Below are 16,587 nucleotides of genomic sequence, written 5' to 3'. Positions count from 1 at the left end.
CAAGGACAAGTAATCTGTGCAATGCACTGAAGACTTTTCTGTGCTGGGAAGGATGCGTTTAACACGTTTTCACAAACTCGCATCAGTAATCAATTCGACTGTCTTTCCATGCTTGTAAAATGCCTCCCACTGAGCAGCATTGCTTTCAGGGAGGGTGTTTGCATCATGAACCGCCCCTTGACGCTGATTGGACAATTTACTCCCCGCCGTTTCCAGTGGACAGGATACAGCAAACGCCTCTTCCCAAAGTGCTCGGGAATCCCACTGAACCGTTCACAGTCTGTACACGGTGTGTTTGCTTCATACAGGTTTTAAAGATTTTATTAAAATGTGATTTGCTCACGAGCAATGATTTTAAGTAGAGCCACACGCTGTAGCTAGCTAGCTGCGTTTGTGAATGTGTTAGCAAGGCTAACGGTTCGAGTCACATGTAGCTAGCTAGCTACAAGCAGTCAGTCGTGACTACAGCTTGTTTAGTTAACCAGCTGATTCGTGTCCGTGAAACAGGAACACGCTGATGACATTTCAGTGTGGGTGCATGTGAATATAAGCTATACTTCTGTCCTCTTCGGTCTGTCAGATTTTATTGCTATCTTAATTGTTTCGATTTCCATTCGCGGCGGAAGTTGAGCTAAGGAATCGGAAAAAGTGGTCAAAGTGTAAGGACAACGAAAGTTATGCATCGGTTAGATCTAGTAATTCACATAAACTATGACTGGATATGTAGGCTACTGAACAGTTAGCGTTAGACATAATCCACAATAGGCCAGCGAACCTGATGGCATCTAGTCTAAATAATACGACATACAAGCTTTATGATAGATAGCTGGTCGATTTCATTTTAACGTTTAATTATATTAAACTACGGGGGTAGCAGCCTTACAAGGCACACAGGTATGAAGCCACGCAAAATTCTAGTTTTTAGCTTGATGCTTTCTACAGATCTACGTTGACGCATGGCACATTTTACGCAGAGTACAGACCATAGTAGGACTACTGTCCAATTCCTTTTGCAACAGTCGTGTCAGTAAGTCTGCAAATTCAGGCGAATCGATTGGGGCTCAGAGTTCACTACAGTTATTTTAGGAAGATTGGACACGAGTTCATTTTGTAAAGGTCTAACCAGCGGAGCTTTCATGTTCCAGCGTATCATTTTCAGAACCTGCTGACTCACGCAAAACAGGTGGCTTGACAGCAATATTTTTAAAAGTTTGATGTAACTGTCCTTTCAAATATATTTTTTGTCAAGAGTGCTAATAAATCAAAGCACTTTGGCAGCTGTTTAGGTATGAATTTAGGTGTTGAATTTGTTTTCTGTCAAATGTTCCAACCGCAGCTGACTTGTAGCGTCCAACAGACCTCCAACACTGAACTTGCTTTAATGGGGTTATACAAGCAATCATGAGTCAAGTGCATTTAAATGAACAACTTTATAATATGTATTTATTTGTCTAGTTAAATTTCTTTAGTTAATTCGCATTTTGCTGTAGACTTGTTTTCTTTACTTCTGTGTCAGTATAAGGGCTGCAGTCTTGGTTGAGTCACAGGAGGGCAACTCCAGATAGTAGTGTCCAAGGTCACGTGGTCTTTTAATTGAAGTATTCAATGGATAGTCATCCCCTAAGCCCCATTCCATTCATTGAGCAGCCATTACAGTGCAGCAAGTTATTTTCCAGACTTAGCATGGAGTTAGAAGAAGCTTAAAAATGTTGCTGAATAATGGGAGGAAGTCTGTTTTCCCTTCTGTGCTGTATCACGGCCTGTAAACTTATTCCCCTTCTGTGATAATGAGGCCATTCTAAATTCCTCGGAATTAACGGTATGACAGTCTTCTTACTGATAAGCAGTGTCTAAAATTGTCTGTTTTAGCGTGCTTGTTTCTTTGCTTCTTGTCAAATGATGCTGTGCCCTCTATCAGTTATGTTCTGTGAAGGCATATACGATGACAACTGCTGGAGTTGCCCTGGCAAGACACACAGAGCGATTTCCATACTGTAATCAGTCTGTAATGCAATATAGTTGCAATTATGTTTTGGTTCAGCAACACAACTACTTTACCCTGCCATGGGTTGCTAGAGCTATACTTATGAATATAATGTAAAATATTGTGGCGACTCGCGGGTTTCCGGGGAGGGCGGCGAGCTTAACCGCCGGAGCTGGGAAGCAAATCGTGGTCTCCCACTCTCCAACGCAGCGACGTTACCACATCGCTCAAAAACGCCACAATCTCTAGTGTTATTTGTGTACTTCTTTTGTGTGAACATATACTCAGAAGGTTCAGTTAGGGTTAAAGGGGGACAGTCGCGACAAAGAGCGGGGGGTGGGTCCTTCAGCTGCTGCCGTTTCCTTGAACACCGGGAGGAAGGGAAAAGGCTCTCGTTTTCAGCGGTGTAAAGGTTATTTTAAACCTCGCCGAGAGGCATGGAGAACAAAGCGAATCTTGTCAGCCCGAGTGCGTATTATTTGCGCAGGCCCTGGGATCGCTTTTTAACTGCCGCGTCTATCCTGTTGCATATCAGAGGGGCGTGCGCGGAGCGATGAGAGACCGCGGTCGTCTCTCCGTCTGCGGACCGCCACTCTGCGCAGATGAGCGCTGACACGGAGAACCCACGTTTCCTGTTCAAAAAGCATTTCAGGGGAGTGGGGGTGGTGCCCAGAGACATTTATGATTATATGAATTTACTTATTTATTTTTTATTGTTTTTGTGCCACATTTGAGAAACAACACACCTCCCTCATTTTTAAGCTGCTCCTCTTTTTTTTCTCCCCTTCTGTAGGTGCAATTCTCTAAGCAACCATGGAATCTGGACTCCGTGGGAAAGTGAGTAGAACTGAGAATTTATTTTCCTCCAATAGCTCATGGAAAAAAAGGCAACATTACAAATGAGTTCACACGTACAGTAGTCTGGAGGCCCCCAACCCCCCTCCTATCTGACAGTTATTGTTTGGGAAACAGATGACATGATTGATGCTGCTCTCTAAATCATGCTAGCTCTGTCAGAGTCAGGTACGGCCATCAGTAGACCTTTCCCCATCACGTATCCATCATCCACAGAATGGAGATTAATAGGATGCCGCTCCATTCTTAGATTTGTTGCGGCCAGTTGCTTCTTGACCTTTCGTAAATAATTAGATGTGTTTGATAGTTGTGAGTTCAGCACTCAGGAAACACTGTTCTTTAAGACCAAAAAAAGAAGCCGTATACAGTGCACATTACGCAAGCGCACACACACACACATATAAAGAGGTATATTCTGCAAAACAGAGAGATATTTTCATCCAGCATCTTAAGGCAAACAGTCTTTACCTTTTTTTTTGTGTACATGTGTTCATTCCGAATTAAAGGTTGAATTTTTTCTTTGGATAATGTGCTTGTACATGTTGTTGCATCATAAATATAAGCCTAGGCAGTACACTGACTCTCACCAAAAGGTGTACTGTACATGGAAAATAATTTATATGTTAAGTATAAATTATCAACAGCAATCAATGTTGACTCGCTGAACACTAAAAATATTTAAACTATGTATTGCAGCAGAAGCACATATAGAGCAGGTAGGCTTTACTGTAAACTTCTTTAAAGGATGACTATGTCTGCCAAAGCTATACAATCAAACAAAAAAATCAGGTCATCTGAGGATACGATCATCTGTAGGGTTCCGAAACCTCAAATGCGCATCACAATTTGTCAAGAAAATTGGTGGAGAAATCGCAAGCTGGTTAAACATGAATAGTTTAGGCCATGTACATGTTCATTACACCCATTGTTTGTGTCTTTGTTTTGTTTTGTTTTTTTTGGGGGGGTAGCATTGTTAGAAACTACTCATTAGATGTAAAGTTTTACTCTTCACTTAATTAATCACAGAAGAAAAGTTTCATAGTTGTCTTGTTAAAAGGTATTACAATGTCTGCGCTAACAGTTTGTGCAAAAAAATGCAACGCACAGCAAAACATTATCAAAGACTTGGGCCCAAGGGTTTTGCTAGTTATTTTTATTTTTACAAAATTGAGTTGTTATACGGTTCTATAGTGTTCATTGTTGTTTCTATTTTTCCTGTTTGCAATGATTTCTTTGATCTGATATGTACGGCACTAGTGTTTTCGTATTCTCCACATCACTAGCCCTGTTTCTTAATCAGTGTGCCAAAAGCGTAAGTGTGAGTTCAGGTCATGTATTGTCTCTGCAGTCAGGTGTAGTACATATAGTACATTTTACATGACATTGTTCATGCACAGTGCTGAATATGAAGAGGATACTGACCAGTTCTCAGTGAATAAACAAACAATTAACAAGTATGTTTAGTAAGTTAAAGTTACAAATATGTAACTTTTGGGACTAAAAGGTTAATGATTCAAACCGTAAAGCATTTTTAATGTAGAATATCACACATTTAAAGGGCAAAAAAACACGTAACTGTAAATGATTTCCTTTTCCTTTAAACCCCAAAACAGAAGACACCATAACATTAATGCAAATTATTGATGGATTGTGGCATATTCTTGAGATTTGTTTCTCTGCCATCATGTGCCACTGTGGTACAGCGGTTCGTCAGAAGAGTGCAGGTTGCTGGTAATATGCAGAATTGAATCTCTAAATTGCCCTGGATCAGCTAGTCAAATAAACAGTGAATAGAAATGAACATCCTGATATGCGAAGCTGTCCCACGTTACCCAGCAGATGGGCTGTATAATAAACCTCAAGCTGGAAAATACCTCTCCTCCCATCATCCCCTGCACAAGGAAAACAATTTGAGTAAATATTATACTGATATTTTCAGTTTAGTCCTAAGACGTGCTCAGTTTGGGCCATCTCCCTTAATGCTGGACCGAAAGAGTTAAGTTAGTGTTAAGTGTCTTTGCTCTGGTACTCGCTCATCCCTTGCGTTTTGTTTTGCTTCTGTTTTGAGGCAGTTGGTTTGGTATTTGTGAGATGATTGATGGCCGGGGAGCGTATCTCCCTGTGGCATCGCTGATGGTTTCTCAGGCACGAGAGACCAGCAGCGCAGTACAGAAACATGAGGCCCTGACTCTTTCTGCAGGAAAACCGCTTTCTTACACAGTCAACCACTCTTATATTCCTTTATAATTCTTTATATGTTTCCTTTATAACTCCATGATAAGTAAACACACATATAGATACGTGTCTGTGAAAACACAATGAACCGCAGCCTGAAAAACTGCTTTGTCAAAGGACAAGCTTTTTTAAATAAAACAGATTTGTGTTATTATAGCTGGGAGTTAAAGCAAGTTATTGCTTTAATGTAATACTGTGTGATATTTAAAGAGAGGCTGTTTTAGTGCAGATGATAGCACTCCTGAAATTAGGTTGCACTTATTCTATTAATTGCAAGCAATAATGCATTCTAAGTGCTGCATCTTTTATTGTGTCTGCTATTACATTATTTTCTGACAGCTTAACTTGTGCATCACCTTTGTGGTGGAAGCAATTATGCGTTTCATATTACCAAGGAATTTACCTAGAGAAACCTTGAAAATGATACATTTTGTCCTAATAAATCATTCTGTGTCTTACTCTTGTTTCATTAAATGGTGAATCTAGCTGGTCAGTTGCTGGGGTATTCCCTGTAGAAATATTGAACTGTGATGTTTGGCTCAAACATAGCTGTCTGGAATATTTTGGATGCACATTGTGTTCCTAAATTCGAAGTCATGCCCTTCTCCATAGTTTAACAATGTGTCTGTTTATAACATTATTCCATGCCAAGTAAAGGGCAGAAAATGTCTTTACAGTAATGACTACTGACCAGGACTGGATTCCAAGTTGTCTCTTTCCCTGAGATACACGCATTCCTCTTGAGCCAGAAATGATAATTTAACGCTGGACTTGTTTGTTATTTCGTCTCAAAAATAAATGACAAGGGGCGCTGGAAACGCAACACCATGGTTTAAATTCCTGCGGCAGGGTTGTTTTGTAAGTATTCATAATAACTAACCCGCATAAATGAAAAATGTAGTTGACAAAACATAAATCAGACATTGATATATAGATATACTTTTTCCAGCACAGGAAAAACAGCTTAGCAGAACAGTTTTTTTCCCTGTATGATTGCTGACCGATGAATTACAAAATATAATTTAATGTAATTTGTCAACAGTTTTTTTTTCTGATTCATTCATTGTGACATCGTTTTACAATCACAGGTTGGTTTCGGATATGTGGCTGAATCTGGAACATGCGGACGGCGGCGGTTGAATTTGAACCGTTCTGTAGGGGTAGGAGCTTGCGGTTTCTATGCATGGAACAGGGACCGCGAAGAAAGAGGAGAATCTGTACACTGCAGTCGAGTGAAAGGCACAGGCAGGAACCCCTGTGAAGATAATGACCTTTGGAGGGCTGCAGTTGGCTCCTGTGTTTGCACCATATATGTAGGCAAACCTGAAAGCAGACTTCCTGCTTCATGCAGTCAAACGTAATTGGATGAATCTTTTTTTTTTTAATTCCACAAGCGGGCGGTTTGTAGCTGAACTAGGTCGGCAGTGGGACGGTGTGGAAAACACCGCCAGGCACGCTGTGGGAACGTGCCCTGAAAGTTGGGCTCTTCTGAATTGATTGTGAAGTCATAAATCATCCACACTCTCTCCTCCAATACATTCGTGGTTATGGTGAGGGGGGAAAAAAAAAAAAAAAAACTTTTTTGATGCTCATTTGTTATTAATGACAGGTCGAACTTAATTCTGTTGGCTAACAATGCTGCTCCAGTTTTGCAGATAACATTTAACAGTATAATGAGACGTCAGAGTTTCAGCAGGTTCTGTGGGACCTTCAGGGCAAAAGCACAGCAGACAAATGCTGTGATGGGGACAATCGTCGGTATGTAGTCGACAATAGTCGCCACAATGACAAAAATGTCTTTTGAATACATTTCAGTGTCCCTTGGCTTGTTAGAGGGGGAAAAGCATGAAACAAGGGCTTTCTGCATAGACCAGTACTGATAACATTGAAGAGACCTTTTCAGAAGTTGAATGTTTTTTATGTCTGTTGGCGAGGGTTTAATTGCAACGTGGTTCAAGTTGTTAATCTGATGCTCCTATCAAGACATGTAACCAAATGTCTTCGTTTCTGTAGATGCTTTGTGGGTATGCACTGTAGGTTCAAGTGGTTCTGCTAATATGGTAAATCTTCACTCTTCTTTTTTTGGAGAAAAAAAAAATCACTTGTGCGTCTTCCTGTGTTTCACTAGGAAAAACACAACAGAGACATAAAATGCAGCTGTGTTTTGTGGAGATATGGGGTCTAAAGACTTCAGATCATTCTTACGTTGCAACCAGTCAAAGCTGTAAAAATGCACCTGTGAATACAAGAAAATCAGTGAGGCAGTTGTTAAACTGCTCTTAGAGACTGATTTTAGTGTCTTCAAACAGAGCTTTGAACATTATTTATCGTTACTTCGATATCGTTACTTTCTGATTGTGGTGATTAGATTTATTTTGCCACAAGCGTACAGTATCTGTTTATTAACTGTGCTAATTGTATGTTTCGGACTAGTCTTATGTGCTCTGGGGTGTCAGGCCTCATCTGCATGTTTGGTCCCAGGCTGAGGTGGATTTTGTGCATTGGAGAGGGGGCATGGCACTCCAGTCGTGGCCTGGATACAAGGCCTCCTCACGCTCACTGTTTCCCTCTTAAAGGGGAAGCCTGTCGACCTCAGGGGGATTTCGGAGTGAATGAAAGGTAGCCTGTTGGTTTCTGTCATTCCTGCTGGGCGTGGCCCCACCCATTCACTTCATACGGAGATGCCCGTTGTCCGGGCACCTCCACTGGCCTGCCCTGTAAGGCTGCAGGACTTGCAAAGCGCACAGGAAAGGCTAAACAAGGCGAGCTGAGAGACTCTCTGATTTGGTACGCCTCCAAACAGCTGAGATTGATTGTGTTTCTACTGATTTCGAAGGGTGGTAGTTCATCGCACTTTGACTGCAAATAATGGCCCACAAGAATTACTAGGGATTGTTCTGGTTTGTTCTCGGTCCCTCGTATTCTCGTGTTGGTATGCCTGTTTTTATTTGCTTTTAATCAGATTGGTGCTGTATCTGCTTTGTTTTGACATTAATAATGCTCCTATTGAGTTCACAGTGCCCGTAAGGCTTGGCACGAGTTCCCCCTGTTCACGCAGTAATGCGTTGTGATATGAAATTTCTGATGATGCAGTGGGTTTTGGCATTTGGAAAGCTTCCATTTCCAAGTCTTTAATTACAGTACAAACTACAAACAAAAACAATGTGAATACCAAGGTATTTGTTTTGACCACTTCTACATTTGTCCATTTGTTTCAGGGTGATTTGGAAACTATGTTCAGTTTCCAACTATGTTTTTTTTTTTTTAAAAGGTCTTAAAATTCATGTAGCTTTAACACTATACGGTGTTGACCTGAAAGCAGAGATCTTTTCTGCTTTTGGCCTTAATATCTTCCATTTTTAAAATAAGATGATCTGAAATTCATTTTAGTGTAAAATGATGTCCAGATCTTTTTGTGACGGTTTTATTTTCAGGCATGAAAAAAGAAAAAAAAAAACTTTACTCAAATACTTTTCAATGAAATGTCTCTTGTGTAAAAAAAAAAGTGTGCGGTCTGATTATTGCCAACATCTATTTTGGTCATCAAAGAGGCTGTGCATTATTGCAGTTGTTAAGAGCTGGGAAGCAGAATCCCCCAGGATTAACACCCTGCGGAACAAATTTAACGCTGGAAAAACATCCTGAACATCAACCAGAAATGACGTATTGAAAATAACGTGGTGCTGTCAGGGGAATCGTTCACTAGACAAGGGGACTGGTTCTGTTTTTCTGTTTTTTTTTTTCCACTTATGTTTTTGAGTACAGATTAAAATGCAGAAAGATTTATAGGCTAGGTGGGCTAACAGTTTGTTTATCTCTCCTGGAAGATCGAAAGGGAAAAAAGATAGCCGCTGCATTGCAGTGATTAGATCAATGAAATCATTTTCTTGAGAGACGGATGGCGCATATGCGCAATTTAAACACATTCCTTTTAATTCTGAAGTCTGTACATGTTGAAGGAACGTGTCATCATAATTCATATTTTTAATAGTGTAATATTGTAACTTCTAATATAAAATATTGTAGTTCACATAGTGCATGTAATCACAAAGCTGAAAGGAGTTCTGAAAGGAAGCTGCATGTGGAAGTCTTTGCCATCTCCATTATGCACTGTTTATCTTAATTTCTGTTTGCTGTTTGCAGGCTGGCTGATTGATTGATTGATTGATGGAATTATTGATTGATTAATTGATTGATTGTTTGCAAGACTTTTGTCTGCCTGATCTATTGCAGTACTACTTTCACGCTTAAACAGTTTAAATGAGCTTAAACTATGACACATGTCTCTTTTCCATTTTTAAGCTGGCATTGATACAAAGCTGTCCCCATTGGCTGTGGTAAAGTCTGCCCATCTCTCTCTCTCTCTTTTTTCTTCCTCACGGTAATGTGTTGTGTTCCCCGGCCAGGATGCCGGTGAGTGCCATGTGACTGCGCTCACACTGTGTTGCCCCCTGGGGAGGGTGCGAGTTTCGGGCTGTGAAAACGGCGTGCACGACATCCAGATCCAAATGGAAGCCACACCTGCTGCAGGGTAGGTGAGAAGCCGCGCCGGTGATTTGATTAATAAAGGTATGAGATCCATGGATGTGACGATGTGGAACGTTTCTCATCAAGCTGTGAGAATTTACGCCGATCCCTACAGTGGCGTGCCCAGGGACCCCCCCCCCCCCCCCCCCCACCCATACACAAACACGGGACCCTCCAGAGTGCCGAGTCCGGCTCAAAATGAGAAATTTGTCCACACAAAACAGTGGGTGTCGCCAACCTAATTTCAACATTCAGGAGAACATTCACTACAGCCTTTCATTTTTGCTGGTATAAATTGCTTCAGTCTGGTCTCTCGCCTGGTACGCCATAGTACAGTGTATGGAAATATATTTGATCAAATATTAATTACACACTATTGAAAGACTTATTTTTGCATTCTTTTAAATAATATGTTATATAATTCAGCTTAGATTAATTTATTTGTGCAGTAGCTGTTATGCTTAAAGGTGAATTGACTTTTTTATGACACATATTAATATGAATCACATTTTAATAACTGCTTTATACATTTCTACATTTTGGCTTCAGAATCAGGAATATGATTGTCAGCTACACAAAGAATGTATCCACAACAGTGTATATGTCTGACAGAGTTCCCATATGAATCACTTTCTTGTCACAAAAAATTCATGCAAATATAAACTTGCACTAATGTACAGGGAGCAACATTTATTAGGTTTCTCGGCTTCCAAGTAACACAGTCCTCAAGGTGTTTGAAGGAGCTCCATGGCCCAGGTTCTGAGCTGGTTGTGTCATTGGCCAACAATAACCAGGATCCCACAATGGCGAAACAGATTGGCTTTTACTGGGGATTGAGGTGGGTAGGTCTGCCAGGCTTTCATTGTCTCACTGCTCTGGCACCCTCTGAATTTTCAGGGCACTTCGAGTTGCCCTGCTTGATGATGTCAGTGGAGGAGCACATATCCTCCAATGAGCACTCACTCCACTGCAGTGCACTTTGTGGTGTTGACTGTATGCCGATGTATGGGAGGCTTACATTCATCACTCTAATATAAATCATATCCCAGGGAAAAAAACAGTGTTGCAAGGGGAAAACAAACATAAAAATGTGTTCCTGTAGAAAGCATAGGCTTTGCTATCATATGACACAGGCAGACAGTGATATTAGTCAAGTGTGACCGTCAGTTAAGCAATTAGACCAATGTGAACAACTGCAGGAGAGCAGGGACTGTTAGCGATATCTGCCCCCTCTGTGATGTATTTACTATAAGAGGAGAAACGTCTCTCAAGGCCTGTATTTGTGCAAGGCCTTTAACAAACCCAGAGACCACCATATAGCAGCTGGATCACAGAAAATAAAGCTCAGCTTGTGTTTTTTGATGCAGGGAATCACTTCCTGTAATTGACAACATTTTGAGATGTGGAGGACTGATATCACTGCATTCATTGTAACACCCCTAATAGCTCTGAGAATCATAGCTGGAGGACAGGCTTGGAAATGGTGAAACGTAACAGTTTATTAACGCAGTATTTTTACTTTGGAGATTTGGCAAAGTGCACCAGGGAGACCAGCTCAGGGAATGTTCACACTTACGGACGTGTGGCTTGACATCGTTCGGCCGAAGAGTGTTTCTCTTTATTTGCTTTGCCTTAAAAGGCACTAATCCTCACACATTCTCTGCATGTTTTTGCCAGCAGAATGAATGAATGTGAACACCTTGCGATCCCTGAGATATTATCACATCTCATTCAAGACAGAATGGGTTCAAAATGATGACCCATAGAAGTACACCTGCCCCACATTTGCCTATACAGACGCTGTGGACAAGATTGATCAATTAATTGGCCTTAGAATTCAAGTCTTGCCTGTACTGCCATTTTAAAATTGATCCTAGAAGATATGAAAACTGCTTTTGAGTAATATTCTCCACTTTGATTCATTTGATGGAAAATTAGAATGTCAGTAAGACTCAGAGGAATTGAAAATAATCGCCTCTCATAAAATAAATAAATAAATAAATTGAATACACAAACAGATACCTAATATCCTACACCTGCCAAATTGGAAATTTGCCTTCTTAAAATGTAGTGAGCTCTTTAATTTATGTAAACATATTAATGCCCTTGTATATTACATTACAAACATATGTTGGCTTGCCCGCTCTTCCTATTTATTAAATTTTTTCAAGCAGTAAAAATGTTTTACTTGTTAATGAGGGGAAGTGTAGAAATTAATGATATAGAGTTTGGATCCTCCAAGAAGTCTCCTTTAACCATGCACCACCAGTTCTTTTTTTAATTTTTTTTTTCTGTTTCTCAACATGGTTTAATTTCTGTGTTAAGGTTCAGTAAGCAAATGCAAATAGATTTAATAATTTGCATCAGTAGATCATTTCTCAGTTTAATATCCTATGCTATTTTGGTCAAGGGTGTCTTTGGCTTTTGGAAGCTGTTATTATTGCCTAATGTAAAAATTAATAGCCTTACAGCAGTATAAACATAGACTGTTCATATCATGAACAATTTCATTTCTCAGATTGGTTGTTATCAATGATAAAAATGATATCCTGTTTTACATCACCATTTATATACAAGGTACAAGCTTTTTCAAAGCTTAAAATGTCTATTTTGAAGTATTTGTAATTGAACTATTAGGCTTCAGCATCACGTTTAAAAAATAAGATCCAAAAACAATAATTTTATCTTTATCCAAAACATTGTGTAATATCCACTACATGGATTTTATTGTAGTCATAATATTCTTTTTTAAGTCAATGTGAATTGTTTCAGTATGAGTACAAAATTTTATTTGGAAGGCTTCTTGCCAATTTTATAAAATGTTGATGCCAACGTATATAAATACTTATTATTATTACTATTATTATGGTTTACCATTTATTTATTTGTGCTGTTTAAAACAGCAACTGATTTCAGTAATTGAATTTGATTATGAAAATGCCTGAAGATGAACTGTTGACATCTGGCTGCAATCAAATGAAAACGCAGTTGCGTATGCTGTTTTGAGAACACATGCGGTTTTGATATGGGCATGTCTTTAATTATTCACGCTTACGCTTGTTTTTATTTAGAAGCTAATAATTGTGAGACTGGCATGTGAATCCACAGAACAGTCCATAATTCCTGCAGTTAAATTTTGTGATACACAAAAGGAGTACACAGCAGCAAGTACAACAAGCCGTTCTGAAACAGGGACACATCCCATTGCTCCTCATAATTAGTTTGTCATTGACCAATCAGAGGTATGCTATAGAACTATAGTTGTAACAGAGGAGCGGAAACAAACGGCCTCTTGTTCAGTATAACAAGCTTATCATCAGAATCAGAATCAGACTGTATTGGCCAGGTATGCATTTGCACATACGAGGAATTTGACTCAATTTCCGAAGTCTCTTGTACTTTCATACAATGTCAATGTGACAGCAGCAAATACCATCCAACAATAATGCTACAACAAACAATGGCAGTGCAGGACACATACATGGAGTGCGGTAAGGATGGAATGAACGAGCTCTGTAAAAATAAATATGAACAGATACTGTACAATAAGTTAACAGCTACTGCACAACAAGTTACAGTGTACATGAGTGGAGGCTGTGGGGCTTTACAACAATTATGGACAACTATTGCACTGTGTTGCGTTTTTGCACGGCGGATAAACATTAACAGGCAACAAATTGCATGCCAGATTCCAGATAAAAAAAAGAAAGAAAAAAAAAAAAAACTCAGCATAAAGTGCCCTCAAGCTGTCAGTGCACTGCACTAAGCTAACAGTCAATAGCTTTATCTATTTATCAGCCCTCGTGGCTTGGTTATTACAGTATACCTCTTGAGTGAAATGTAGTGCTAACATAAGGCGTCAGCAGAAGCGTGTTCCTGTAGACTGCAAGAGGCTGAACCAATTACGATGAGCAGAGCATCAGCTCCAATGCTGTTCCCATGTGCATTCATTTTTAAGTCTTCTCCTGTAAAGGTAAAGATATGTGGAGTCTCGGGTGCCGTGGAACTCCACGAAAGGTCAGTCTTTAAAAAAAGGTGGAGGTTGACATTATGAGAGAAAAGGTGCTTGCATTAATCACTTTGCAATTGTCAGACGAGGAGTTTTTTCTTTTTTTTTTTTTATTGACCCAGTAAGTAGCGCTCATCCCCAGGTTGTTGTTGTTTTAAAGGTGGGCTGAACATGTCTGTAATGTAAAACATTAGAACAAAGACATTTTAATTTTGTAATTACGGTTTTCCTTTTCCCTTTTCGGCTGAAAATATTTTAGTTATGCAATCCACACACAGCATGTAATTGCATCCATAATTTAGGTTGCTTGGGTTACACAGCTGGAGGTCTCCTAGAACGTTAGCAATACAGAGGCTGTGTTTTTGTACTGCAATTTAATGATTAGTGTTGGAATTTAGATATGCAGGCAAGACTCAGGAATAATTCAGTGTCGAATACCATCATTCAGTCAAGTGCTCAGAATGTAAAATGGCTGCCAATGTATGTAGTATTTAGCCCTAATTGTTGTTATTTCTTTCACACTTATACAGGGTTAAAACCACTCCACACCTTGCACATGGGATGATATAGCAGCTATTTAGCCTGTGACAAAGCCTATCATTTTGTCTACACTCTGGAGTGTATCTAGCATTGTGCACAGCCAAATGGCTCACAGCCCAAAGAGAAGTTAAAATTATCGCTAATTAAGTACACACTGACTATTCACTGTGATTTTTCATTTGTTTTAGAGGCTGGGGAATGCATGGTATTTTGTTAATATATGTCAACAGCCAATGTAAAGCTTGCCACAGTATGTTAGTCTAAATTTCAGGACAAAGAATATTGCAGTTTGATTAAATCTGGGCTTAAATCTAAGTTTACATATTTCTAAACAAACAGAGGGCCTATTAGCTATTATTTGCTTTAATTGAGGATTATAACAGTCTCAAAATGTATGTTGCTATTCAGAACAATGTTGTCATTATTTTATGGTTCGTTACCAATATAAACACATGTGCAAGAAGTCATTGTCTAAGAGTTAGAAATAAACAAATGAGCCGTACAGTATCATCCTTACTTTGAAAAATTAAGAACCAGATGACATCTTCAGGAAGCAGTTTAGCATGCAAATTGAACCCCTGCAATGAATTCCACAGATGGTATGTGTAGCTGTAGGCCAAATGATACGCCACATGCTACTGTGGAATGACACAGGGATCTGCCAGTTGATGTTCTGCGTTTATCAGGAAGGCCTCGTGTCTGGAAGCTACGTACAAACACAAAAAGCAACCCTGCCACACCGTGATTCATTTTGTCTGCACTGTCACTTAAAAGCCAAAGCACCAGTGCCTGCCATTGCAGAGACTGGTTGTGTTAGTGAAATGACACTGGTTACTGCTCAGCAAGAGCAGCATCTTAAACATGCACTCAGATTTGGCTCTAAAGTGAAAATAAAATAAAATAAAAAAAGAATAAATAAATAAAAAATAAATGTTATAGTTTGTCTGATTCAGTTTAAATGTTTATATCGGCGATATCAGTATTCTGTGACTTTTATTAATGATTTTTGCATAAATGAAATCATGTGCATGCATGCTGATTAGCATATGCCATAGCCCCCCCCAATGACCATCAGCCCTTGCCCGGCTGTGCTGTTCTCTGTGAATGGGCATGTGCTGAAACCAGCCCTGGGAGCCCATTGGCTGCACCCTACAAGCTTATTCAAATGCGGGTGTGCAGTTATGTGTCGGATTATCAAGAGCCCACATAGCTTTGAAATCCAAAGGCGTTTTACTTGTGTTCATTAGTTATTGTTTATTAATCATTTTACTTGTTTAATCTACAGTGGGCTTCGTTTTATCTAAGTTTGAGCTTTGGTGAGGTTGTTAGCTTTGGTGTGCGAGTTTTTGTATGTGCTTTTTTTAACCAAACCATTTTAATTTCAGCAGCCATCAAACTGAATGATGTTATGTAAAAAAAAAAAAGAAATAAAATAGGAGATCTTACTGAAATGTGTCAGTCAAGGTTAAAGGGAAGACACATTGGAGTGAGACAAAGTAAAAGCTGAAAAAGACTGAAAAGAAAAGTGATCTTAGGGTTTCTTTACCTATCTGGGTTTAATATCATATGTTTACACAGAGTCATTTTCAGAGAACCGTTTCCAGAGTGACTTTACAAAAGAGCATGTATAACAGTTTAAATTTGAATTACTGTCTCGACTTCTGTGTTTTTGATTCCTGTGCAGTGTATTTACAGTTAGATTCATCATTTAAGAATACAATAGAGTGAGGTTTGATAAAGGGCATACATTTCAATAAAGAAATTTTAGCAGCAATATTATGGCATTACAGTAGATCATTTTTTATCACAAAAATGATATACAAATCACTTCCATTTCACCAAATGTTTCTGGTCAAAATTGGCTGGAGGCAAGTGATATCCTCAAGTAAACAGTATATGAAGACCATATCTTAAAATGATAGATCACCTAATTTTGTTCTGACAGAGTTTTTCTCCGCAACAAACATCAGTCATTGAAAACCAATTCACACATACAGCAACCAAATTGCGGAAGTTTGTCACACAGACAGTCACAGCAATTAGAGGACCATTATGTGGAGTGACACACATGAAGACAATACAATGTTGACTTAATCCGGCTTTTTTTTTGCTGTGTATTTATTTAGACTTACTGAAAGCGATCCAATTTGAATGCACAGCAACCAATGATGGTTGTTAAATCAAAAAAAAAAAAACAGTAAAGCAATTTCTGCAACCTTTACAAAAATATGCCCAAGTCAGCTATTAAATAAATTTACTAAGCCAGTTTGAACTGTGACAACCAGATTCTAATGGTCAAGTGCCAGAAATACTGTTGCATTTACATTTAGAAACTTGGTAGATGCTCTTATGTAGAGTGATTTACAGAGAACATAGTTGTAATTGTGTCTGAGAAAGCACAATGGCATACATACAAAACAATGGATGTACCAGCCTA

At 39.2% G+C, this 16,587-nt stretch overlaps 1 protein-coding gene across 1 annotated transcript in view; it reads left to right on the top strand.

The window, feature by feature from the left end:
* The first annotated feature begins 247 nt into the window (after positions 1 to 247).
* mgmt (O-6-methylguanine-DNA methyltransferase) overlaps positions 248 to 16,587 on the top strand; it is a 58,023-nt gene continuing 41,683 nt past the window's right edge. The window contains exons 1-3 of the mRNA XM_036547458.1: positions 248 to 289; positions 2,778 to 2,821; positions 9,481 to 9,605. Coding sequence (XP_036403351.1) covers positions 2,798 to 2,821; positions 9,481 to 9,605 — 149 coding nt within the window. The 5' untranslated portion in view covers positions 248 to 289; positions 2,778 to 2,797. The remainder of the gene's footprint in view (positions 290 to 2,777; positions 2,822 to 9,480; positions 9,606 to 16,587) is intronic.

The sequence above is a fragment of the Megalops cyprinoides genome, chromosome 15 (assembly GCF_013368585.1).
Source record: "Megalops cyprinoides isolate fMegCyp1 chromosome 15, fMegCyp1.pri, whole genome shotgun sequence".
Taxonomy (NCBI): domain Eukaryota; kingdom Metazoa; phylum Chordata; class Actinopteri; order Elopiformes; family Megalopidae; genus Megalops; species Megalops cyprinoides.
The sequence above is the reverse complement of the archived record's forward strand: the minus strand, read 5'-3'. Positions and strand labels throughout refer to the sequence as shown.